Source organism: Simochromis diagramma, unplaced genomic scaffold, assembly GCF_900408965.1.
Source record: "Simochromis diagramma unplaced genomic scaffold, fSimDia1.1 OVJJ01000690.1, whole genome shotgun sequence".
In the NCBI taxonomy this organism is placed as follows: domain Eukaryota; kingdom Metazoa; phylum Chordata; class Actinopteri; order Cichliformes; family Cichlidae; genus Simochromis; species Simochromis diagramma.
In genome coordinates, this window is record NW_024387483.1 from 118,121 (window position 1) to 143,953 (window position 25,833).

General features: G+C 41.3%; 2 protein-coding genes across 7 annotated transcripts in view; both read left to right on the forward strand.

Moving 5' to 3' along the window:
- Nucleotides 1-2,665, forward strand: part of LOC120724478 (CD226 antigen-like) — a 100,565-nt gene extending 97,900 nt beyond the window's left edge. For 5 of the 6 annotated variants that reach the window (XM_040016668.1, XM_040016665.1, XM_040016669.1 and 2 more), the window contains 2 exons: nt 233-568; nt 807-2,665. In XM_040016668.1, coding sequence (XP_039872602.1) covers nt 233-568; nt 807-1,141 — 671 coding nt within the window. In that variant the 3' untranslated portion in view covers nt 1,142-2,665. The remainder of the gene's footprint in view (nt 1-232; nt 569-806) is intronic. The other variant, XM_040016666.1, reaches the window with a different exon arrangement.
- An 868-nt stretch (nt 2,666-3,533) lies between these two features.
- Nucleotides 3,534-9,605, forward strand: LOC120724489. The gene is made up of 6 exons (XM_040016681.1): nt 3,534-4,028; nt 5,440-5,518; nt 6,052-6,325; nt 6,483-6,617; nt 8,859-9,200; nt 9,439-9,605. Exons 3-6 carry the CDS (start codon nt 6,250-6,252, stop codon nt 9,603-9,605), a joined length of 720 nt encoding a protein of 239 aa, XP_039872615.1. The 5' UTR covers nt 3,534-4,028; nt 5,440-5,518; nt 6,052-6,249.
- The last annotated feature ends 16,228 nt before the right edge of the window (nt 9,606-25,833 follow it).

The following is a 25,833-nucleotide window of genomic DNA, read 5'->3' on the forward strand; positions in this document are numbered from 1 at the left end:
TTTTTATGTTATTTAAGATTTTGTTATTAATGAAATGTTTCATACTCTGTTCAGGAGCTTTTATTCTCTGTGCTCCGTTTTTGTTCTGACAGTTTTTTAACAGATCTGATGCTCAGATTTAATTCGGCCACTGTAAACCAGGATCCCAGAGAGACTCTTCACTCTGATTGGCTGGTGTAACAGTTGTACTTTGACCTTTAAGCTCTCTGCGCTGTGTTGTTTCCTCTTTCAGACCAGAAAATCATCGCAGCTGATTCTGGACACAACGTCAATCTGACATGTCGAGCTCCAAACAACAACATCTTCATTGTAGAGTGGAGCAGAGCTGACCTGGGAGTTAAACATGTAGCTGTGTTTAAAGACAAGGAGCTCAAAGAAGATGATCAGCATCCATTATTTAAGAACCGGGTGGATCTGCAGGACAAAGAGATGAAGGATGGAGACGTGTCTGTGATTCTGAAGAATGTGACCATTAATGACACTGGAACATACGAGTGCTGTATTGTGAGAGAAACAGTCTCATGTGACCCTATCTGCACCATCGACTTGAGTGTTGTTGATCCTCCAGGTGAGTGAGCAGAGTTGAGTGTGTGTGTGATCAGAGGTGAAGCTGCTTCCTGGTTGTTGATGTTTGTTTCTAAAGATGTTGTTGATGAGACTTTGTAGAAAGCAGCTGGTCTGAGTGATGTGATCAGAGTGCAGTAGATAATGTCTGACAGCAGTTTGAAGAGGAAATGGATTCTGTTCTGTTCTTCACTCATCACCTACCTGACAGCTGACACCTCACACCTGTTTCTCACCTGCAGATCAGACAAGAGACGACACAGATTATGGATCTGTTGGACTGAAAGTTGGTCTTCCAGTTGTTATTTTCCTTCTTCTTGCTGGTGGTGCCTTTGTTGGTTATTTGATCTACAGAAAATATAAACAACGTAGCCAGGACTCATATTGCCCCACCACTGAACCACAGATTGAAATGTCTCAGAGATTTCTGAGTTCTGACCCGGAAGAAAACAGCTGTCAGCAACACTCCACAAGGATTCCTGATGCCACTCTGACGCTTGAGAATGAACTACTTCATCCTCATACTCCTCAGGAAACAGCAGGACTCCTTCCAGAGAGTGACATCAGAGTGCAGTAGATAATGTCTGACAGCAGTTTGAAGAGGAAATGGATTCTGTTCTGTTCTTCACTCATCACCTACCTGACAGCTGACACCTCACACCTGTTTCTCACCTGCAGCTCAGACAGGAGGAGACAAACAGGATGGACCTGTTGGACTGATCGTTGGTCTGAGTGTTCCTGCTGTGGTTCTTGTTGCTGCTGCTGTTGTTTTTTTGATCTACCGAAAACAACGTAACCTCCAGTTAAAATTCAGCCTGTTTGAAATGTTTCCGTTTTTTCCAGCTGATCTGAGTCTCCTGCTGTTTCAGCTTCTCAGAGGTGACACTGAGCATTCAGGATAAAGAGAGTTGTGGTTTTCCAATCATGTGTAGAATCAAATGTCACACATGGCATCAAAAACTGCCAAAAAAAGATTTTTATGAATTTTTACATTTTCTCTTTCTTTGGTTTAAATTGTCGACAAAGAATCCAGGAAGCATTTTCAGGTTTTATGTTTAAACGTACATTATATTCTCAAACTCCTGCTGAGTTAATGTCTCTTTAGCTTTACTTTAATATCAAAATACCTGCTGCTTCACTCATATTTATATCACAGAAGCTTCTGTTTATTATATACAGCTTTAAGCATTGCACACACTTCTTAACTTTACAGCAGACTTTATATTATATATATTTAAATAATATATTTTCTTTTTAATGCACGTTAAATAGTAATGGGGATGTTAAGTAGGTTTCATGTTTATATTTTTAATCAGAAACTTTCTGACTTTGACTCAGTTCATGCATTTTTCATGGACTTTCTGATTCTAATGTTTTTACTGTAAAAGTGCCTTCGGATGGTTGTTGTTTCCTGGTGCTTCATGAATAATCTTGAAGTGAAACTGAATAATGTGAGCTGGACTCAAACATACCTCACTGAGCACATGTGTAAACTGGATCTAAGCGAGATGGAAACCTGCTCACTGAATCACTTTGACTCTGAAACTGTAACGAGAGACAACATTTAGACATTAACTGTCATTATATAACAAGTTTGTACAGCTGTAGTCTCGATGCTACGAACAGAAAACAAAAAATAAATTACTTGGTCATAAAAAGGTGTCGGTGTAACTGGCTCAACCAGGACTTTGCACGAGGGCTCAGACAGCTGTGTTCATGGTCGTACCTCAGTATTTACAGAGTCAGTGACCAATCTAGGACTGGTTCTATGTTCCCACCAGGAAAAGAAAACGACTCCCGTTTTCCATCAGACATCTTTGTGAAACCCACAGAAGCACACGAGAAGATCAAGTGAGACCAAAGTTTATTGAACCTGCAGAGAAACCAGATCACTGCTGTGGAGACGACAGCACACTTAGAAATAACATAAATAACAGCAAAGTTACTGAAGACATGAAAACATGGATTACATCTACATTTTAGTTACATACCATTTATTATTGTTTATGTATAAATTACGTCTTGGTCATGCTTTTATTCTGAAAGGCCTGGTGAAGAATTGTTCCCTCAAGTATGAAAAATAAATAAAATCTTTATGGTACCATTCTTCTTCTGCTTCTTTATAAAAGAAAACAATAATAACTTTCCATTTGAACTTTCAGTGATTTGAACTCAGTGGTTGTGTGAGGTTTCCTTCATGAGGAGAACAAACAGAATATAAACCAGTGTGTTTACAGTGAATGTGTCAGGTCTGAGCTGCTGTGTGGACCAGTTAGAGAGCAGCAGCTGGATCCCAGTGGTTGGACTGGTGGACGACTTCAGTGAGGAGTCGATGACATTTGGCTCTGGTAGAAACTCTGCACACACAAACACACAGGAGGAAAAAAAATTATAAGAAGCTATCCAAAAGATTTTCAAATTAAAGGTTTCACATACATGTGCACAATGTTTAAAATACATATTTGGTGGCCTGAAACAGGCAGAGTCCATAATTACAGAGAATCCAACGATGACTTTCACACCAGCTTTGATGGAAGCTGCGTCTCCTGTCCCCCATTAATGTGACTGGAAATGTCCTCAAACTGGGCAGCACTGGTGGATCATCTTTGTACGTCTGATAAGAGATGAATGCAGAGCAAACATGAGGGTGTAACTGAGGACAATAACTGATCAGTGTTAACTTATTACTTTATTCTGTCATTATTGTTCATTACTGTCTGTTACAATGACTGTATGAATTGTAATGACACGACACTCACAGACACACAAGTCTGTTCAACACCGCTGGTTGTCCCTCTTCCTCTCCCTCACAGCTCGTCTTCCTCCTCACTCTCAGGACTGTCCCTCTCTGTACTGCAACAGTGTCAGAAACCCATATTTGATTTTTTTGTTTATTTATCATATTTAATTTTTCATCTAATGTCTTTTTGATTAATGTGTGAATTGGGGTAATCGAGGTCTATTAATGTCAAAAACTCTGCCAGTATCATTTCAGTCAGTGTTTAAATAAATCCATAAGCAGATGGTATATTTAAGTTAAAACAGTGGCAGTGTTTTAAAATGATGGGACAGTGATTGTGCTCATAAATACTGGGGTGATTATTGTTTACAGGAATATTATATGAAATACATTTTTGAGAGATCAAAATGTTGTCATTCAGGAGAAAATCTTCCCTTTTAACAGGATCCATGAAAACAACCTGCTCTAGATGAAAGACCAACACGAACGCTAACACACAAATTCAGCGGGAATCCCCTGAATGTATCTTCAGAAAGGGAGGAGTCTATGACTGTATCATCACTCGTCATTAGTTCTGGGCAAGCGCTCCAAGCCGGTCTGGAACTTTTCACTCCAGCTTTTGTACCACTTCGATCTGATCAGGACCCAAAAACTGCACGTAATGGATGTAACATCAGTCTGCAGGAATCTACTGGTTGTCCTTTTTTCTTGATCGTGTCTGCAGGTGAGTTAAAGCGAGAACCTGATTTTTTTATTCACACTAGAATACCGCGTTACTCTGCAGCAGCCCACCTTCACATCACAGTTACGATATCAGCCAATGTCCTCCCCTTTGTCCCAACTCGGTCAGCAGCCCGGTGTCACTGAACGTTTTTCAGCATTGAGACCATTCGTGTGCAGCGCAACAATATCCATATCCAATTCTTGAAACCCGTTTTAGTCGGCATGGGTTGGCCCAACCAAAGTGTCAAGTGTCCTATTTCGACGTCAGAGAAGACGCGGAGGATGAGGGCGGCGTCTGCTCGACGCCTGTTCATGAAGCTTCTCTCCGAAACCAAACACGGTCCTTCTTCTCCTTTAAAGTCGTCTGGATATCCTCGTTAAACTTTCTAATAACGTCTGAATACCACCTCTGCGTTATTTCTACCGTCTCTCTAACGACTGAGATAAAATAAAACGTTCTCAAACGAAAGAATCCGTCAAAAGAAGTAGCGCGTGAACGCAACGCTGTCAAAGCCGAGCTCTACCGGAAACAACTTCTTTTCCCCACCTCTTTGCCGAAAAGAAAAAATAACACTTACTTCCTGCCCCAGTGAACCACAAAATGAATGTTACTTATATACACGCAGGTATTTCTTGTGTTGGATTAAAATGACTGAAAAACTGTCAGCTAAAATCTGTATGTTTATGCCGCTGTCTGTGTTACATAAACTTAAACAATAATAAGTTCGTGCTTGTTTCTACAAATAGGTCTCATTTAAAATAACTTGAAGCGGATTTCGTGTGTGTGTGTGTGTGTGTGTGTACATTGTTTTATTGCAGGAAGCTTTATTAAAGCCCCACTTTATCTCTGTAAGTATTAAACATCTTTAGATATGCGCTATACAATTTAAAGACTAAATAATTGTAACAAGTGTCACCTGGCAGTTTGTTGCTCTCTTCCAGGTGATTGGCTGAAAAGCTGTGAAAAGGTAGTGGGTGTGTGGGGTGAAGTCGGCGCTCTTCTGTGGAAAAAACCAGAGGCAATTAATTCACTCGGTGCGAGTGGGTATACTGTCGGTAATAGTGATGGGTCGGTGAGGCCTCGTGAAGCGTTTCATTCCCCAAACTGTATCGATGCTGTGTCGACACAGTTTTGCTCCATACTGACACCTGCTGGACCTTAAATATCATTGCAGGCAACTTACTTGACTCACAACAGACACTGATTCAATGACCTACTCATACTTGTATACACACTGTAAGGTATTGTACTTTCCATGGAATCATTTTATATCTTTTACATTTCAAATATTGTAGACATCTTTAAAATATATTGTGAATGACATTAAGTGAAAGACTTCTATTCAGAAAAATAGGTTTATCCAATGTTTTAGCATTCAGTCTATTGCGTTTTTTTGACACCATTTCCACAGCTTTGGAAAACACATGCTCGCAGGGCACAGGTGAAGCTGGGGTACACAAAAACTGTAAACCCAGGTGGAAAAGGTTCAGGTAAGATGTATTCCTGTTCCCTCAGTACGTTAAAGGATCCTCTGATCGTGGAATGTTTCTCTCTGACACTCTCCACAATACTAAGGGGTTGGCAGTCCTTTATAATAAAATTCAGGAATGCCTGGTCCAGAACAGTCTTCCTAGATGCTTGATTTCAAAATAATCAAACACATATTAATAAAAAAAAAATGATTGTAATGTTCATTCTCAGTGTGTTTGTCTTAGTTTCATGTTTGGCTCCGCAGAACAGATGCGACATTTAACCTGCATAAAATGAAATAAATAATTTACACTTCAAGTCACATTGCTGTTTTTCCTATTGTGGTAGATCACACTGAAACAAAGACAGACAAACAGTTACCTTATTTGCAGTTAAAAGATCAAAATGATCCCACACAGCAGAAACTTTTCTTTTTCTTTCGGGCTCCATTTTGTTATGGAGAGATGTGTATTTTTTTGTTTGTTTGTTTTTTAAACCTTTGTGAGAGTAATTTTGTGGGGTTTTTTTTGGTGGCGACTCATTCCGTTGGCAGATGCAGATGCGGTACCTTTTAAACACAGTTTGGCGCGTTGGCAATGAGCGATACAGCAGCTGGATCGATCACGTGACTTTTTCGGACTGGTTATTATAAGCAAAACCAACAGTCGGTAAGTGACGTTTGCCATTTTTGTTTAGATCATTTGCTATTGTATGTGCCTATTTTAATGTGTTGTTGGACTTTTTTTTTAGTATGACCACAAATTTTAATAGAAGAATTGATCAAGCCCTAGATCGACGGCGCGCAGGGAAACTGAACACTATTGTAGGTATATTGTTTGTTTTAGCTTCATGATTTTGAATGGTTTCATAAAATTGATATTTTATTGGGTAATATTTTAATCGATAATGTTGTTTGTTTTTCAGCCTCTGACGGTAAGATGGAAACTCTTTAACTGCTGAACAGCCTTTGAAATTTTCTTTCAGCACAACCGTATTTGGCGCCGTTACCGTCCCGAGCGAACGTCGTCACAGCGGGGACACCGGACAAGATGGGTACCGGAGTTCTTACGTCGCTCTTCGGGATTCTTCTCGTCTGTTATTTCGCGTTTGCATCAACAGGTGAGTATGTAACTCTTAGATTGCTGATGAATTGATTTGCCGTTATTGGCATATTAAACACACGCAACCGGGACGTAAACGTGATTAGCGAAGCTCGCCGGTTACCGGGCTTCGAGCGCAAGTTAGCTCGCTAGTTGCGAAGTAGAAGCGGCTCTTATGTGGTGTGAGTTTTCTGTGTGTTTTGCTTAGTGTTGGCATTTGTGTGTAGTTTAAGTGATCACTGTTAGAGCCAACGAGACATGATGGACATCGTTTTTCGGCTGAAACCTCAGAAAACAGAAAACCTTCACTTCAATCAAAACACAGCTACCCACCGAGCTAGCGACAGCAAGGCGACACGTCACGCTAAAGTTAGCCTGTCGGTGCAAACAAGAGTGGCGGAGAAAAAGCGGACTGTCCCGGATTACTTTCACATGACAGGGGATTTTAATCAGGCAAACCCGAAGTTGGGATTAATATAATGCTATTAGCATGTGCGGTGCTCTGGTTCGGGAGAAAATTAAGAATAAAAAGCTCGAAACTGACTTTTCGACACGATGTCGTGCTTCCGTAGCGATCAGCGAAGGAGGAGAAGCGCTACCGCGAGGCTTAATGTTCGCGGCGGGTAACAGGTCGGCTGGCTTCACCCCGGCGCACAAATCACAGCTCACTTTACCTCGTTATCTCAGGAGAACAACCAAGACACTAAAGAAGTACTAAAACTTGTACTAAAACAAGTAAAAGTACTAAAACACACTCACAACTGGAACACTGATCAGAATCAGAACCTCGTTAACGGCGTCAAGTACCTGCTGAGAACATCACTGTAGTGAAGTTTATCTGAGTCTTCCCCATCCACAATCCCTGGATTACAGCCAAGGGCAGGGATAAAATTTAATTAGTACTTTGAACATTACTGTGTGATGTGGTTAATGAACCAGTCACGGTGGAGGTATGGCTGAGCAGGAATGCTTTTATTCCTTGTCCTGGATCGCCATCTTGTGGCAGATTTGGGAATTGTTTAGGAAGTATTTTCCTATTTTTGTACATTGAGGTGTCGCAGCTTCTTAGTATGTTTGTCCTGTCGATGTTTGTTATTAGTTTTTTTTTTAAACACGTACTATCACGTTGAACATAAAGTAAAGTTAACCTCTTGCAGCCTCTTCTGCAGCACAATCCAGCGTTACACAAACGTGCAGCACTGTGTACAGTCCGCCCTACAGGACCGACTCCACAGCACACAAACCAGGCTGTGGCCCCGCCGTCTTTACTCTCCTCACCAGCACTATAACCAGGGCTGAAACACGACCTCCCCACGCTGTGTGTCCGTGTTTACCACAACACGCAGAGACTCTAACATGTACCGAACGTGCTGCTTTGCTTTGTATTATCCATTAACAAGTTTGAGGAAAAAACATCAGCGTGGAGTCATGGATAGCCTTGGACCTTGAAATATAATTTGGACTTTAATGCGGAAATTTTGATGTTGTTCTCAAAGTGATCGATAAATCTTTCTTGTATTAATGTTGCCCTGAGACTCTTTGATAGGAGTGACAGAGAGTCACTGGAGAACTGTTACATTACAGTGCATCAACTACACATGCTTCCCAGGCCATGGACTCAAAATGTCAAAGAAGTATCAGAATGACTTCTCGGACCGCTGCCTCAGGTCCACAGGCAGCCTGTATGAGGTTCAGTGGGCCTGCTGTGTGAAGTGTAGTCAGCCCTGTCACCTGCATCTATCTGACACTGATGGTGAAATCAGGAAGGATGTCTCGTGGACAGTCTTACTGCAGTAAGGATGCATTTATGATCAGGCACAGTGTTTGTACAGAGCCCGGCTCTACAGTGACCTGGACACAGAGAAACATTAATGCAGAGGTTTGACGAGCTAGAGTCCACAATTTTAACATTTCAAATCGAACTATTTAAAAAAATTAATATAATAAAAATCACTTTTTTAAAATGCATTTTTTTTTAAATTTCAAACATAATTAGAAGAGAATGAATACTGTTCAAAGTTATGTTTGCAAAAAAACGAATGTCTGCTTCTTTTCCTCTAATCTGTGAAAAACACATTTTTATTTTATTTAATGACACAACCTGTCCTAACAGGTCTGATGATCGTGTTTGATTGATTCAAACATGATAAAATGGAAACCAGGGATCTCTCACTGATCTTCACTCTGCTTGGCTGCTGTACAAGAGACTAGTTGCATTTTAACCTTTAACCTCTCTGATCTGTGCTGTTTCTTCTTTCAGTCCAGAAAGAAATCCCAGCTGTGTCTGGACAGAACATCAATGTGACGTGTCGAGCTCCAAACAACAACACAATCACAGCTGTAGAGTGTACCAGACCTGACCTGGGAAATAAAACTGTGTTTTTGTATCGGCAAAAGCGCATTGATACCAATAACCAGCATCCATCTTTTAAGGACCGGGTGGATCTGCAGGACAAACAGATGAAGGATGGAGACCTGTCTCTGAGGATGACGAATATGACGATCAATGACACTGGAACATACGAGTGTCATGTCTCCATGAAAGAAACACGCTTGTGGGAATCTTTCTGCAACTTCACACTGAGTGTTGTTGATCCTCCAGGTGAGTGAGTAGAGTTGAGTGTGTGTGTGATCAGAGGTGAAGCTGCTTCCTGGTTGTTGGTGTTTGTTTCTAAAGATGTTGTTGATGAGACTTTGTAGAAAGCAGCTGGTCTGAGTGATGTGATCAGAGTGCAGTAGATAATGTCTGACAGCAGTTTGAAGAGGAAATGGATTCTGTTCTGTTCTTCACTCATCACCTACCTGACAGCTGACACCTCACACCTGTTTCTCACTTGCAGGTCAGACAGGAGGACACACAGAGGATGGATCTGTTGGAATGAAAGTTGCTGTTGGGGCTATTGTTGCTGCTGTTGTTGTTGTTGGCGGTGGTTTTCTGATTTACAGAAAAGTTAAACCAAACAAACAGGGTTCATACCAGCCTCCAGTTAAAATTCAGCTTGTTTGAAATGTTTCAGTTTTTCAAGCCGATCAGAGTCTCCCAGAGAACAGTTGAGGATATCCTGAAATTAATTTTCATGTCCTCGCTTTTCTACTCTGTCTGAGCACTCAAAGCGCTTTATACAACTAATTCATTCACACGAGCACTTCTTCCAATCTCTTAAGTGCTCAATCTAACATTCATATACATTCACACTCCAATGGATGCATCAGAGAGCAACATGGGGTTAGTACATTAGGTATGACAGTGACACTCTTGTTTCTATTGGTTTACAATGTACTCACAATTCGAAGTTTTTAACTCCGGATCCGAGCTGGCCGAGTGAGATCTCGAGGGAGAACAAAGGGAAGCGGAGGCGGCCTAGAGGGAAGCGAGCCGGCGTCAGGAACAGGCTGAGAGCTCGTGCACACCGCACACCTCTGCCTAGCATCCTGCTCGCCAACGTCCAGTCACTGGAGAACAAGCTTGACGACCTCAGGGCCAGGATAAAGTTCCAGAGAGACATTCGGGACTGCAATCTCCTCTGCTTCACCGAGACATGGCTGAACCCAGCGGTGCCGGACCACGCCATCCAGCCGGCCGAGTTCTTCTCGGTTCACCGCATGGACAGGACACGGGACTCGGGGAAGTCAAGGGGAGGCGGCGTGTGTTTAATGGTGAACAACAACTGGTGCAACAGTGCGAACGTTGTTCCTCTCACACGCTCCTGCACACCAAATCTGGAACTACTGTCCATCATGTGTCGTCCTTTTTATCTACCTCGGGAATTTACATCGGTCATTGTAAGTGCCGTTTATATTCCACCACAAGCGGACACGGTCACCGCCTTATGCGAGCTGCATGAGGCACTCACACAGCACCAGACACAACACCGGGACGCTGCGCTTATTGTGACGGGGGACTTTAATAGCGCCAACCTCAAACGCGCAGCGCCGAACTTTTATCAACACATCACCTGCCCCACCAGAGGTGAAAGGACACTGGACCACTGCTACACTACGGTCAAGGACGGCTACAAGGCACAATCCCGCCCCCCGTTTGGCAAATCTGATCACGCCGCCATTTTCCTCATGCCAAAATACAAACAAAGGCTGAAACAGGAAGTTCCGGTTCAGAGGAAGGTCGCGCGCTGGACGGACCAATCGGTGGCCGCGTTACAGGACGCACTCGATGACGCAGACTGGGACATGTTCAGGAACAGCTCCGACGATGACGTCAACGTGTTTACGGAAGCGGTTGTGGGATTCATCGGGAAACTAGCGGATGATACCGTGGAGACAAAGACTATCACAACGTTTCCCAACCAGAAGCCGTGGGTGGATAAAACCATCCGCGACGCTCTGAGATCCCGCACCGCTGCCTACAACACGGGACTCATGACGGGGGACATGGACCCGTACAAAGCCGCGTCATATAACGTGCGGAGGGCGGTGAAAGAGGCGAAGCAGCGCTACGGGAGGAAACTAGAGTCACAACTCCAACAGAGTGACTCTAGGAGCCTGTGGCGGGGACTAAGGACAATAACGGACTATAAAGCACCAACAACCGGTATGACGAACGCGGCCGTGACTCTGGCAGACGAGCTGAACACTTTCTATGCTCGCTTCGAGGCTGCAGCTAAGGACTCCAACGATGCTAGTGTTAGCGGCGTTAACGGCTGCAGACAGGAAGATACTGCCAGCACCGGAAACGTGCTCGTCATCTCCGAGCATGAAGTAAGGAGAGCCTTCAAGAGAGTGAACACCAGGAAAGCAGCAGGACCAGACGGCATCCCAGGTCGTATCCTCAGAGACTGCGCATACCAGCTAGCTCCTGTGTTCACTGAGATATTCAACATCTCTTTATCTCAGTCGGTGATCCCCACATGCTTCAAAGAGTCCATCATTGTTCCTGTCCCGAAGAAACCCCACCCTGCTTCTCTCAATGACTATCGCCCTGTAGCCCTCACCTCAGTAGTGATGAAGTGCTTTGAACGCCTGGTCAGAGACTTCATCATTTCTTCACTACCAGACACACTGGACCCACTACAGTTCGCTTACCGTCCAAATCGTTCCACAGACGATGCCATCTCTCATCTCCTCCACACATCACTCACTCACTTGGACACTAGAAGGGGGAATTATGTTAAAATGCTCTTCATAGACTACAGCTCTGCATTTAACACCATAATTCCCTCCACACTCACCACCAAGCTGGAGCATCTGGGACTCAGCTCATCTATGTGTCAGTGGATCTCCAACTTCCTAACTGGCAGACCACAGGCAGTAAGGATGGGCGGACATGTCTCAGCCTCCACCACTCTCAGCACTGGAGCACCCCAGGGGTGTGTTCTGAGCCCCCTGCTGTACTCTTTGTACACATATGACTGTGTGGCCACTACCAGCTCCACCACCATCATCAAGTTTGCTGACGACACCGTCGTGGTGGGCCTGATCTCTGATAACAACGAGACGGCCTACCTGAAGGAGATTAGGAATCTGGAGAACTGGTGCCAGAGGAACAACCTCCTTCTAAACGTCAGTAAGACAAAGGAGCTGATAGTGGACTTCAGCACTAAGCAGGAGAGGAACTACCAGACCCCTGTCATCAACGAGTGCCCAGTGGAGAGAGTGGACAGCTTCAAATACCTCGGAGTTCACATCACGCGGGACCTGTCATGGTCCTGTCACATCAACACCGTGGTGAAAAAGGCCCGACAGCGTCTCTACCACCTCAGACGCTTGAGAGACTTCCAACTGCCCTCCAAGGTGCTCAGGAACTTTTACTCGTGCACCATAGAGAGCATCCTGGCGGGAAACATCTTAACCTGGTTCGGGAACAGCACCATGCAGGACAGACGAGCTCTACAGAGGGTTGTGCGGTCAGCTGAGCGCACCATCCGTTCCGAGCTCCCTGACCTGCACTCAATCTACAGCAGGCGGTGCTGGACCAAGGCCAGGAAGATCGTGAAGGACCTCAGCCATCCCAACAACAGACTGTTCTCTCTGTTGAGGTCAGGAAAGCGATTCCGCTCCCTGAAGACCAACACAGAGAGACTGAGGAGGAGCTTCTTCCCGCAGGCGATACGGTCTCTCAATCACACCACCACACAGTACTGACCCACACATATGGTTCTTACACACACACTGGACTTTCTGGACTTTGTTTTTGCACAACACTGGTCACTATATTCTTCATTTCCGGTAATACTTGTACAGCTGCTGTTATTGTGTATATATATTTATATTTAGATTTCTTCATACATTCTTATATAGTTCTATATTGTGTATTGTGTATTTTGTTGTACAGTTATTTTATTTTCAACTTTAATTTATATATTTTATCTTATTCTTCCCAGTTAAATTTACCCTTCATTCTAATTTGTGTTGTACAGTTATTTCATTTTTAACCTTAATTTATATTTTATTCCTTCCTAGTTAAATTTACCCTTTTTAATTTTTCTTTTTAATTTTTCATATTTATTTCCTATCTTATTCATAGCCTTTCCTTTTTTTGTTTTCTTTGGGTCACGAGCAGTTGTCCAAGCATTTCACTGCATATCGTACTGTGTATGACTGTGTACGTGACAAATAAAATTTGAATTTGAATAAAATTTGAATTTATCTTGCCCAAGGATATTTGGCATGCAGACTGGAGCAGCCTGGGATCGAACCACTGACCTTCTGGTTAGCGGCCACCTGATCTACAGCCCGCCTTCCTGTATGGAAATTCAAGTGTGCCAGGACTCACAGGTGATTGGTCTGGCCAGGGACCTATGCCCGCCCAACTGCATGCAGATCGGCATGTGCCAGTCCACACACGCCACTGGCGGGATCCTCGAATGCAGCGAACCAATGACGCGGCTGCCTGCGTTTACCTAGGAATACAAAAGGCTGAGGACTCTTCACTCGTGGGGGACTCTTTGATTTGAGCAGACTGTGTAGGCTGTCCCTCCTGCCTCTGGCCTCGGTTTTTGAGAGAGTGTTCTTGTGTTATTTGAATATATGAGAGTTGTTTCTTTTGTTTATTTAAATTTCCTCATTGCCTAGTGAGTCGTTTCACTAACAGTTTTCAGTTGTAGTAGTAAATCTTGTGTGTTGTTTTGTTTGGTTGTTTTTTTTTTTTTTTTAAGTTGACCCAGTCTTTGGGCTCATATATGTTACCTCCCCAGTCGCCTGGCAGAGCTGGGGCGTAACGGATATAAAGGATCTTTGTGCACTTAGAATAAACATGTATTTATCCCATGTAGATTTTTGTGCTTAAAGAAAATATTGACTGTTCTTATTTTTTTGTTGTTTTTTTTTTTTCTTTCTTTTTTTCAATCATGTAAGACAAACGAGCAGACTGAAATGTAACACCAGCAAGTGCCAAAAGACAATTTTCACAGATTTCTTCAAATTGTTTTCTTTGGTGCAAAAAACAGACAAACAGTCCAGCAAACATTTTCACATTTTATTTTTTACATTTCCAATAATTAATGATTATTTTTTAAAGTTGTATAAAAATGATCCAAATTAGAAGTTTTGTCTTTAACTCCTCAACGTCTGACCAACAATCATGCTGAGCTACAAGTCTTTGTATTTATCTGTAAAGGAACTTTTCCCAAACAAAGAGTTTGTGCTTCAAATGTTTCTACTGTAAATAAAGTTCCTGTTGATATGATTGTTGTTGTAAATAAATCTGAAGCTGGAATCAAAGTAATCCATGTTTTTTTTTTTCTTGCAGATTTCAGACAATTTTACAAAAAATATTATTTTACCAATAAATGTTAAATAAAGATAAATATTAAGAATAAATCCCATAAACTGTCAAAGTTTATAAGCACAACAGCTGTTATAAATGTTGTAAAACACATTTATGTTTTAATTTGTTAAGCTGGTCGTTTATGACTACAGAGAGCAAGAACAAAGGATTTAACTGATGTGATATAAATCATGCTCTGATGTGCAGACATGGAAACAGAAAACCTCATTCAGATGGTTCACACATCACACAACACTGATTTTCCAACACGTTCGTGTTGTATGAACAGTACCCCGAAGCATCAGCAAAAAAAAAAAAGTCATTTTCTTAAAGTCTTTACATGTTATGTGGGTGAGGTGCTGCTCCTTCTGTAGCTGCCAGGTGTGCTGAAAACAAAACTTCTGTTTTAAACCGCCTCAGGTTAAATAACAGAAAGAGAAGGCGCTGACTGAGATCTCAGATTTCACACAGATATGTGGACACAGAGTTTTCAGTGTCTCTCTACAGGAGGTCATCTTAGTAACTTATGCTGAACATGTAGTTTGTGATGCAGAGAATAAACTGTTCTTGTTTGATTTTATTCTGCTGGCAGTACTTTTTACAGCTCACGGAGCTCAGAACAGCTACATCTGTAGGCTGTTTGTCTCTGAGAGCACCCAGCAGCAAAAAAAGAAGCTAACAAAGTTCAGCTTTATTATTGCACTGTCTTAAAAAAAAGGATTTCAGGGTTAGTGCCCTGTCAGCAATACATTACTGGACTCTGGTGGTCTGTGTTTAACAAGAAACAGGTTGAAAGTCACGTATATAGAAATTTGCTGAAAGGACAAAAAATAAAGAGCTGAGTGACACTAATATACTCTTATTTATTTCAGTGTTTCACAGTTTTTGTAAGTGCACTATCTGCTGAGATTGACTTTGTATTGCCATTAAACTCTTTTAAAAACAACAAAATGATTTTGTGAGTTTCAATAAGTAACTAAAGTTGTGTCTGCAATGTACATCCCTTTCAGACCACAGTGTAGCCATCTGCTCATGGCTGCTTCCAGGAGGATAACACGCCACTTATTTCAAACTGCTTTCTTTAACATGAGTTCACGGCACTCAGACGACGTCCACAGTCACCAGATCTCAATCCAACAGAGCATCTTTGGGATGTTCTGGAAATCTGTAGCAACTTTGGGTATTATATCAATTTGGACCAATGAGAAATGTTTTCAGCATATTTTTGAATCCATGCCATGAAGAAATGAAGCAGTTCTCAAGGAAAAATGGGATTTCAACTTGATACTAGCAAGGAGTTCTTAATAAAGTGGGCAGTGAGTCTATATTGCATTAACTAAATGAAAAATATGACCACATATTGTGGTGGTTAAGCAGGCAGCCGCAAGTTTATATCTGTTATTGTGAAGTTTGCTCCATATCAGTGGTGCAGACAGCCTGTTGCTGCACTTTAATGTCAGTAGATGGCAGCACCAGAGTACGGTTTAATCACAGGGCAGTTGGATAAGAATGTAATAACTTAAATAAAAATATCATCCTAAAGTATGATCTCCTTTCAAGTGACATCACACCTGTTATCCATCAAACTGTGATATGTCTGGTGTAAACATTCCCTGTCAGCACTGACTGCTGACAGAACACCTCCAAATACAAACAATATCCATCAATACACAAAGTCTCATGAGTTTCCACAGTGGTTTGTAAAAACTCATTGGAGATCTCAATTTCAGAAACACTGAGCATGCCCAGTGTTTTATTTGATGATTTATGAACCATTCTGTAGATGCAGAAGAAGCTCAGTGAAGCTGTTGCTGAGCTTTATTTTATTCAAGATTCAAGACTCTTTGTCACGTGCATGGTTATACAGATATAACATGCAGTGAAATGTGACCTGATATGTTCTTCGACTGTGCACAAAAGAGTCAGAACTTTATATACAGAGAATGAGTATATACAAAGAGGACTTTATGTGCAGCAAGTGGCTGAGTTATATAAATAAAGATAAAATAAAACAATCCTGAAATGTACAGCTTGTGTACATTGTGTGGGTGTTAAAGTCAATGTGCTGTAGTGAAGCTGGAAGGATCAGGATGATATGAGAATGTGGTAATGGTGCAGAACCTTCTGCCTGATTGTTGCACGAGCTGGAACAGTTTATTGCTGAGATGAGACGGGTCCTTCAATATCTGAGTTGCTCTAGTCCAGCATCTCCCGATGTAAATGTCCTGTAGGGAGGGGAGAGCAGTCCTGCAGCATCGTTCTGCTGTACGTATCACTCTCTGAAGAGCTTTTTGGTCCTTAACACAGCTGTTTCCATACCAGGACGTGATGTTCTGTGTGAGGATGCTCTCCACAGCGCCTGTATAGAAAGTCCTGAAGATCACTGGAGACACTCTGAACTTCCTCAGTTGTCGTAGGTGATACAGGCGCTGCCTAGCCTTTCTGGACTGTATCTGAATGTGGGCAGCCCATGTCAGGTCTGAGGAGATGTGGACACCAAGATACTTGAAGGACTGCACCCTCTCCACTGGAGCTCCATTGATGATAATGGGCTTGTAGTCTCTGTGCTGACTCCTTCTGAAGTCCACCACCAGCTCTTTGGTCTTGCCGACGTTCAGCTGGAAGTGATTGTCCTGGCACCACGATGCCATTTTCTTCACTTCATCCATGTAGGCCGCCTCATCGTTGTTGGAGATGGCGCCTAACGCCACTGTGTCGTCAGCAAGCTTAACAATGGTGTTGGAGCCATGGGTGGCCACACAGTCTGAAGTGTAGAGGGAGTAGAGCAGTGGCGAGAGGACACATCCCTGAGGTGCTCCTGTGTTGATGATGATGCTGCTGGAGAGGCACCTGCCCACCCTCACCACCTGAGTTCTGCCAGTGAGGAAGTCCAACACCCATGCACACAGACGGCTGTTGAGTCCCAGATCCCTCAGCTTTGTGAACAGTCTGCTGGGCACTATTGTGTTAAAAGCTGAACTGTAGTCAAGTCTCACATAGTTACCTTGCTTCTTGTCCACGTAGCTGAGGGTGGTGTGTAGGCATTTAGTCCTGTCCATAAATTTAAATATGATAACTATGACAAAGTCTGTAATGTTTGATAAGCAGGTGACTTTCAGGTCTACTTTTCTGAAGTTTTTTTTTTAAACTTTCTTTACTTATTAACTTTCTGAAAATGATCGTCTGTGTCTCCAGATTCGCTCAGACTTGTTTTGAGACAGATGTCACCATCATCATCATCATCATCTTTATGTAGATGTTCCTTATAACTCCATAGAGAACAGCAGACATACACAGTAACTAAGATACCTGTGTACAGCTGCTTTTTAATCTGTTTTACTCTGAAAGTCTTGGTAAAGATTTTTTTTTTTAAAAAAATAGAAAAAAAAATGTCTTTGGAGAAATTTTTTAGGTTTTACATTTTCCAGCTTTTTTTTTTAATAATAGAAAATAATAATAATTCTCCATTTGAACTTTCTGCCCTCAGTGGTTGTGTGAGGTTTCCTTCATGAGGAGAACAAACAGAATATAAACCAGTGTGTTTACAGTGAATGTGTCAGGTCTGAGCTGCTGTGTGGACCAGTTAGAGAGCAGCAGCTGGATCCCAGTGGTTGGACTGGTGGACGACTTCAGTGAGGAGTCGATGACATTTGGCTCTGGTAGAAACTCTGCACACACAAACACACAGGAGGAGAATATAAGCACAAAGCAGAGCCTCTCTGTTCTCTTTATATACAGCAAAGTGAAAGAACGAGGACAGTGAACGTGTCACAGTTACAATATAACAGCATCTTTTGTTCAATAAACATTTAGACAGTAGGGGGCGGTTGTCTTTTTGACGGACTACATTTACACAGGAAGGCATTTATTAATGTGTGTTACTGGAAAAGTTTTTTGACCTTGTCATCTACGATAATCAATATTAACCATGTTAAATTAGTCTTGATAACTAATGTAGAAACAGGTATGAGGGCAAAATGTTATGTCTGTTTAAACAATAAAGAAGTAAAAGTGGCAAAAAGCACCCAGCAGCAGCGGCTTACTGAAAGGTTGTGATTACAGTGATTACAAGCTTTTTAGTTCAATCAACCTTTCCTATCTCCACGTCTCTGGTTCACACATGCTCCCAGTTAAAGGTTTACCAGTGTGAAGTAAGTTTTTATCTAGTAAAGAGCTGTGATGGACTTTTGTTAGCTTAGGTTAGCTTGATGGCTGGAAACAGGGTGAGCAGCTAGCTTGACTCTGTCCACAGTCAAAGATAAAGAGCAGCTGTACCTGGGCCTCCTTGTTCTGATGGTTGTTTGTCCATAATTGACATCTTCAGTTTTCACTGCTGAGTAGATCACAGCTGAATCATACTCTGAGAATAAAACACATTAAATTACTGCAGGTACATAAACTGCACTTGTTTAATTCAGTACAATTCACAATTAAATTATTATCTGTGATCAAGTGATAATCTTTATTGTAACTGTAGCAGTGTTTCAGTGTTCTTAACACCTCGACTGTGAAACAGCTTTGACAATAGAGAAGTGGGGGTGTTTCTGTGGAAAAGAAAAGTGGACGACCACAAAGCTGCCACCTGCTTTCAGTGCAGACTGACTTTCTTTACCACAGAGCACAAAGTAAACACCCTCCCACGGCATAAACACATGATTGGCCAAACCAGTCCAGACTGTGGTGAGAGGTGTCACCAGCTTCAGACTACAGTTAAACTAGAATCATGTGGTCATCATGTCACAGAAACTAACAAATTATTAACGTTCTAGAAGTCATAAATGAAGAATAGATACTGAGATAGACTCGTTTTAAAATGTTGAAGTCACATAAGTATAAGGAAAGTCAAAGGATAAATATAGAGGAAAACGGTGAATGATACTGGAACAGAGTTCTGAATATCATTAAGATTCACTTTAAATGAGATGATGGTCTGTGTGGAGAGTTTAGAGAAATGCTTTTCCAGATGATGTCTCCATGTTCCTTCCTGTTTTTAAAAAAATGAGCAGCTCTGTGTTGAAACACCTGCAGCTGAAGTGTTTTCTTTCTATCAGAAACAGGATGCTGGACGACTGCAGAGCTGTTAGCTTCAGTTAACCACAGACCACAAACACACAGTCCAGCTCACAGTGAACAACACTCAGTAAGTACAGAAGGAAAGACACATTAGTTTGCACATTTTAGTTAAGACAAATGAATTAATAATAAAAGTATGAACTGAAATATGTGATTTCAGGTTTTAATTAAATCAAATCACGACTTTGTTTTTTGACTGTAATACTAATCTACATTTTTACACTTCTGATCACATGCTCCATAATGTCCTCATAACCCATCATATCATCAATGATGATCTAAATATGATTCTACATTCATACTAAAGTCAGTCTAGTCATGGTCCAGGTGAGGGCTGGGTTTTTTCACAGTGCTGGCATTCCTCCACTGGGCGGACCGTCAATGGTAACCCCCGTCCCCACTGGGCACTGACAGGCTGCACCTGAGTATAATCTGAACTGCCGGCTTCTTAAGACCAGCGCTCACAATCAAACTTCGTCAGATCATCTGCAACCCTTTGTCAGTCTAGGCCGCCACAGTTATTACTTCTTGTCATAGTTTTTTGTGTATTTGACCTTTGTGCTTCTGCTCGCTGGAGACCTCTGGTTGTTGCTGAGTCGCTGCCATAACCTGCCTGGGTTCAATTGCTGGTCAGCTCAGTTTCCCACTCATGCTCACCTGCCTGCCTCCCTGTACACCTTGGACTGGCATCTGTAACTTCCAAGTAACACCTGTTCCGCCTCATTTTCAGTGACTCACACCTTTTCCCTCCATCCCACTCTCCAGGAGTCACTCGCTGGTTGCGTTTCCAGCCCTACAAGTGACAACCAATCACTTTGTCTGACTGGCTGTTGCTGAAAGTTTGATATGATGATATGTTGATGACAGTGATCATCAGAACTTCTCCAGCATCTTGATCTGATAAATATACCAAAATAAAATAATAAAATTAATTAAATAGTTGTCAATAAATTGTTTATTTTTACACGGAACCACGACTCTGTCTGAAGTTTATAACTGGATATTCTCTTGATGAAATTCCCAGGGTGGCGTTGTCGGGTTTTCTGTTTCATTTTAAAACCTTTTGAGCTCCCAGTTTCCAAGGTGCCATTTTAGTGTTTGGTCATTGGTTCATTGCTATTTTCCTCATTATTCCCACGCCGCTCAAGCAGGAGAAGAGGGAGAAACTAATATTATGATATTTTAAATCTTTTCAAAGGTACATTATGTGAGGATATATTTAGAGATATCCTCACATAATGAAAAATATTATGAAAACACCGAACTACCTTCACTTTGTCTGATTGGCTGTTGCTGACAAGTTGATACGTTGATGACACTGCACATGATGTCAGTGATGACATCATCTTCTCCAACATCTTGATCTGATTAAAATGAACCAAATTTAACAATAATACAAATTAAATATCTAAAACAGAGATTAATTCTAGGAAAGTTGTTGCTGTGATCATGATGAATATGAACTTTGTTCTAATAAACAAACTCAGACATGAAAAATTATACTTTATAATTTTAATTTAATTTAATTTTAATTATACTATAAATCAACAAGTCTGAGTCTCACCTTCAGGTTTCCCGGGAACACATCGTCTCACCAGCAGAACCAGTAACACCAGTAGAGCCACAACACACACTGATCCAACAAATGACAACACAGAGAGAACAGCAGGAGAAAGTGATGGAGGAAGAGTGATGGAGGTGGATGTAGGTGGAGGTGTGGTGGTGTGTTCCCCTAAAATAAAGCAAACACAGTCATTAAGTTGTCGTCACATTGTGAATGTTGAAAGCTGCAGAAACACAGACAGGTGAGTGTGTCACCTGTGACAGTGATCCAGCTGGATGGAGACTCTCCATGAGCGCTGATGTCACACTTGTAGAGGCCTTCATCAGACCTGGAAACATGCTGGATGGTCATGTGACCTGTAGGCTGCTTCCTGATGAGGGAGCCATCTTTATAGAAAGCAGCTGGGAGGTTGGAGGGAGTGGTCTCTGTTTTACAGAGCAGAGTGACGTCATCTCCCTCCATCACAGGGAGGACAGGACTCTGCAGGATCACTGATCCACCTCAACACAGAGACAAACTACAGCATTTCATCCATTTACACACAGCTTCATCAACACTAACTCCACACACTCAGCTTACCAGTGACTGTCAGGTTAACCATGTTACTGATGGTACTCTGATTGGACTCACACCAGTAAACTCCACTGTCCAATGGGAACACAGTAATGTTACAGGAAGAACCAACCGGTTTTCCCCACCCATCTCCACACTGAGTGGTGTTTCCTTTGCTTGTGTTTCTCCTCAGAGTCCATCCAGCAGAGCTGTCGTCCTCCTCACAGCTCAGAGACACAAAGTCTCCTTTAAAGAACTGAGAGCTGCTGGGACTCACAGTCAGACGAGCTGTGAGGGTTAAACATGAAAAACTGATGATCTGTTTATTTTATGAAATCTGACACAAGTGTTAACATGTTTTGCTTAATCAGTTGTCTCATCAGTTTTATTTCTGAGATCCATTCTGAAAACACCAATTCAATAAAAATAAACAAAAATATGGTTTGCAATACATGAAATCATTAATAACAGAGGATTACCAACAGGTAAAATAAGTAAAAATAAGTACAACAATTTCTTCAGTAAATATATTTCTATAGTTGCTACTGACACCAGATGTAGGTAACAACCCATCCAATCCACACATGCAAAGACATTTAACGATAAACATCCATAAATTGTGTGTAATAATGAGAAATGACCCAGGGAGAAAGCAGGTGGAAAAAGGCATAGATGGTCATGAAACCAGCTAAAATTGATAATAACATTAACGATGAGAAAGCAGTCCTGCCACTTAGTGCAAATTAATATCTGGTTCACTTCCAACAGGTGTCTCATGTGAGTACAAGAAAACAATTATTACAATATAATGTGTTAAATTTGTTTAAATGAGAAGGTCCAGTAGTACATCAGAGGAATAGGGAAGGATTTGTCTGTGTTTCAGTTGGGCTTAGCTGTAGGTCTGAGAATGTGTGTAATTGTGTAGAGAGAAAGGAATTTATGGACACTGGGGGTCTGCTGTCATAAAAAAGTCAGGAAGCTACAGTTGGGGGTTGCTGATGCTGATGCTTGTGCCTTTAATAAAAGCTCATAATTGTCATTATTTAGAAGTAGGTTTGCAGTAGATGTGTTTATGTTTACATGTTTATCTGCAAATGTAAGACAAGAAGAGGCGAATGGCCAGTGGATGCAGAGTGGGGGTCTCAGTGCTTGTATTCTGTTAACTCTTTTTTGTATGTTTTCTAAAGGAATTTGGTGTAGCTTGATGCAAATTCTCATGACCATTGATCAACAACCACTGATCAAAGACAACTGATCAATGGCCATGAGTACCATTGACAGAGAGTTGGGGAATGACTGCAATCACAGCATTGCAAGATGGTGACAGATGTCCCCCTTAGGCCCCCTTCCTCGATTCAGAGGACGGGGCCTAAGGGGCAGACTGCAGAGTCCTGGCCTGACGAGGTAGCTCTTCTGTGTTGCTTCACCAGAGGTTGTTTATTTTCTCCGATGTATAAATCCTGGCAATCCTCCTGGCACTTAACAGCGTATGTTACTCTGTTTGTGTCGGGGAATCCGATCCTTGGGGTGGACCAATTTTGGCGCAGCATGTTTTGGGGTTTGAAAGCCACCGAGGTGCAATGTTTAGAGAAAGCAAATCAGTAACAAATGGTTGAATATAGAATGAGAATAACTGACCAAAGACATGGTGTAGATTGATGCAAATTGGGTTAGGTAGATTAATTGAAAAATCTAAATTGCCCATAGGTGTGAATGCGGGAATGAATGTGAGTGCAGATGGTTGTCTGTGTCTCTATGTGTTAGCTCTGTGACAGATTGGTGACCTGTCCAGGGTGTACCCCACCTCTTGTCCTATGACAGCTGGGATAGGCCCCAGCGCTCCCTGTGACCCTGGAAAGGATAAGGAAGCCAATGGATGGATGTTTTTATATGCAGTTTCTTAAGTACAGGATGTATAAAAGCTTATTTGAGAGGTAAGGGAGAACTGAATAATATAATATAATAATAGCGGTTATTATGGTGAACAGAGGGTAAGTAAACTTTAACCAAGAAACAACAAGAAGGTCAAACTGACGAGTGGATTACTTCAAATTTTGAATATAGTCAGAAATTGTAGAAACAGCGAAAAGTTTCAGATTTGAAAGTGCAACAGGGCGTCAGGCAACTGGTGAAGGCAAAGTGTAGCAGGTGTTAGTGGTTAGATGTTGGTAAATCTTGTCACTTTAGTGTTTTAATTTACATTAATATATTAAGTGATAAATAGAACAGGATTACAGATGAGATGACAGAGGAAGGTTACTGACCTTGGTTTGTTGTGCAGCTCAGCAGTGAGATCAGAACTAAAGAGAAATGAAACTCAGGTTGATTTGAGGTGAACATAAAGAACAACTCCACACAAACAGCTGACAAACACACAAACTCTCTGGAAAATAAAATACTGGAAAAATGTGTAAAACTTAAAATAAATAAATAAATAAATTAATAATAATAATAATAATAATAATAATAATACTAATAATAATAATAATACAATTAATCTCGGAACCATGTATCCATTCTGCTAACTGCTTATCCACTTTAGACTCTATCACAGCTGTTGTAAGATGAGTACAGGTCATCAGTCCATTACAGACAAAAAGAGACAGACTAACATTCACACCTGCAGCCACTTTAGAACATGTCTTTGGACTGTGAGAGGAAATCTACACAGACACTAACCACTGCACATCTGTGACAGCTGTACTAATAAATTACATATCGTTTTAAATCTTTTTTTATCTTTGTTATTCAGAAGAATCAATGCCATTTTGTGCTGTTATACCAGTTTGTGTCTTAAAAGCAGCTCTTTATGTGTACTGACCTTAATGTGAGTATATAAATTATCAACTACGCTTAAATAACACAGTAAAGTCATGTGTCCACTGTGCAGCTGTGTTGATATAATGAGTGAATGATTTGATCTTTTCACTGCCTGCTGTGTTTCCTCGACTCCTGAGCAAAGATAAAGAGTCAGTTCAGACCTGCAGTTGGTCCTCGTGGTGTTTGAACTTGAATTCAGCCTGATTTGTTTTTCATGTCTTCTCCTCCATCATCAGTTATCAGGAGAGCAGACAGTCAAAGTACAAGAATTCAAACAAACACAGAGATTCTACTTACAGAGCAGACACAGCACAGATGTTTCCTTCATCGTCCTTCTCACTCATTTGAGCTTCTTTTCATTTCTCTCACTGACACCAAGTAAAGCCCGCCCTCTTCCTCTGAGCACCAGCTTTCTATTGGTTCAAACACATTGAGTGGGAGACTGACTTTCTTGTCTGAAGATAGAAGTGAATACAATTCTTTAAATATACTGTTCACCAGTGAAAAACCTGAAGTGTATTTTTTAAAAATAATTTGAATTAAAACACTGACTTAGATCTGACACACAAACACACAACACGAAGAGATGATGAGTTTATCATTAAAAGCTAAAAACATCCAGAAGAAACAAGTGTTTTATAACAATGAAACTACGCTTAATAACTGCAACGTTACATTAATCCTCCCGCAAGGATTGTTTATGGCCACTAGAGGGCGATGCTTGACTTTAAATACTACATGAATACAATGAGATCATTAATTCTTTTACAGTTTGTTATAATAACTGAATAAATAACATGCTCAGCATATCTCTTAATAACATAGCTTTATTTTCTTTAACTGTTGATACTGATACATTCATTTGTACATGTGAATGGAGGTTTCTTGTATGCTTGTTCATGACAATACTATAAGAAAAAAGTCTCTGGACTATGTAGTCTAGAGATCAGAGACCAAGATATTGTTCTTGTTTTTTTTAAAGAAAAAGATCAAAGTTAAATAGACCAAAACTCATCACAATGATATTGATGCTGTTTTGTCGTCACACAAATACTGTGTATTATCTAAAAGTGTGTGTTACTACCATGTGATTCATACACATGCACATTATTGTTGTGCTCCAGTACTTAAAGACCTTACCACTAATGATGACATCATCATCAAGAGATTAGAGTTCAAGCTCAGCTGAACTCAGATTTATGGTTTGTAGTACTTGAGAAATAGAGTAATTGTACTCATCCTTTACTGCCATACTTTTAGTTAATGTATTTTGTTTTGCAGTACGCATATTTTATATGTCGTTAATGTGGACCAAGGTACTAATTTTGTTGGTGCTACGGGAGAGTTTTTTAATGCACTAAAGGATTTTGACAAAGAAAGGTTGAAACAATGTGGATTTGAGTTTGTTCTGAACAACCACTCTTCAAGCCACATGGGAGGTGTTTGGGAGAGGCAAATTAGGACTATTGTAAGTGTTTTAACTGCTATTCTAGATCACACTTC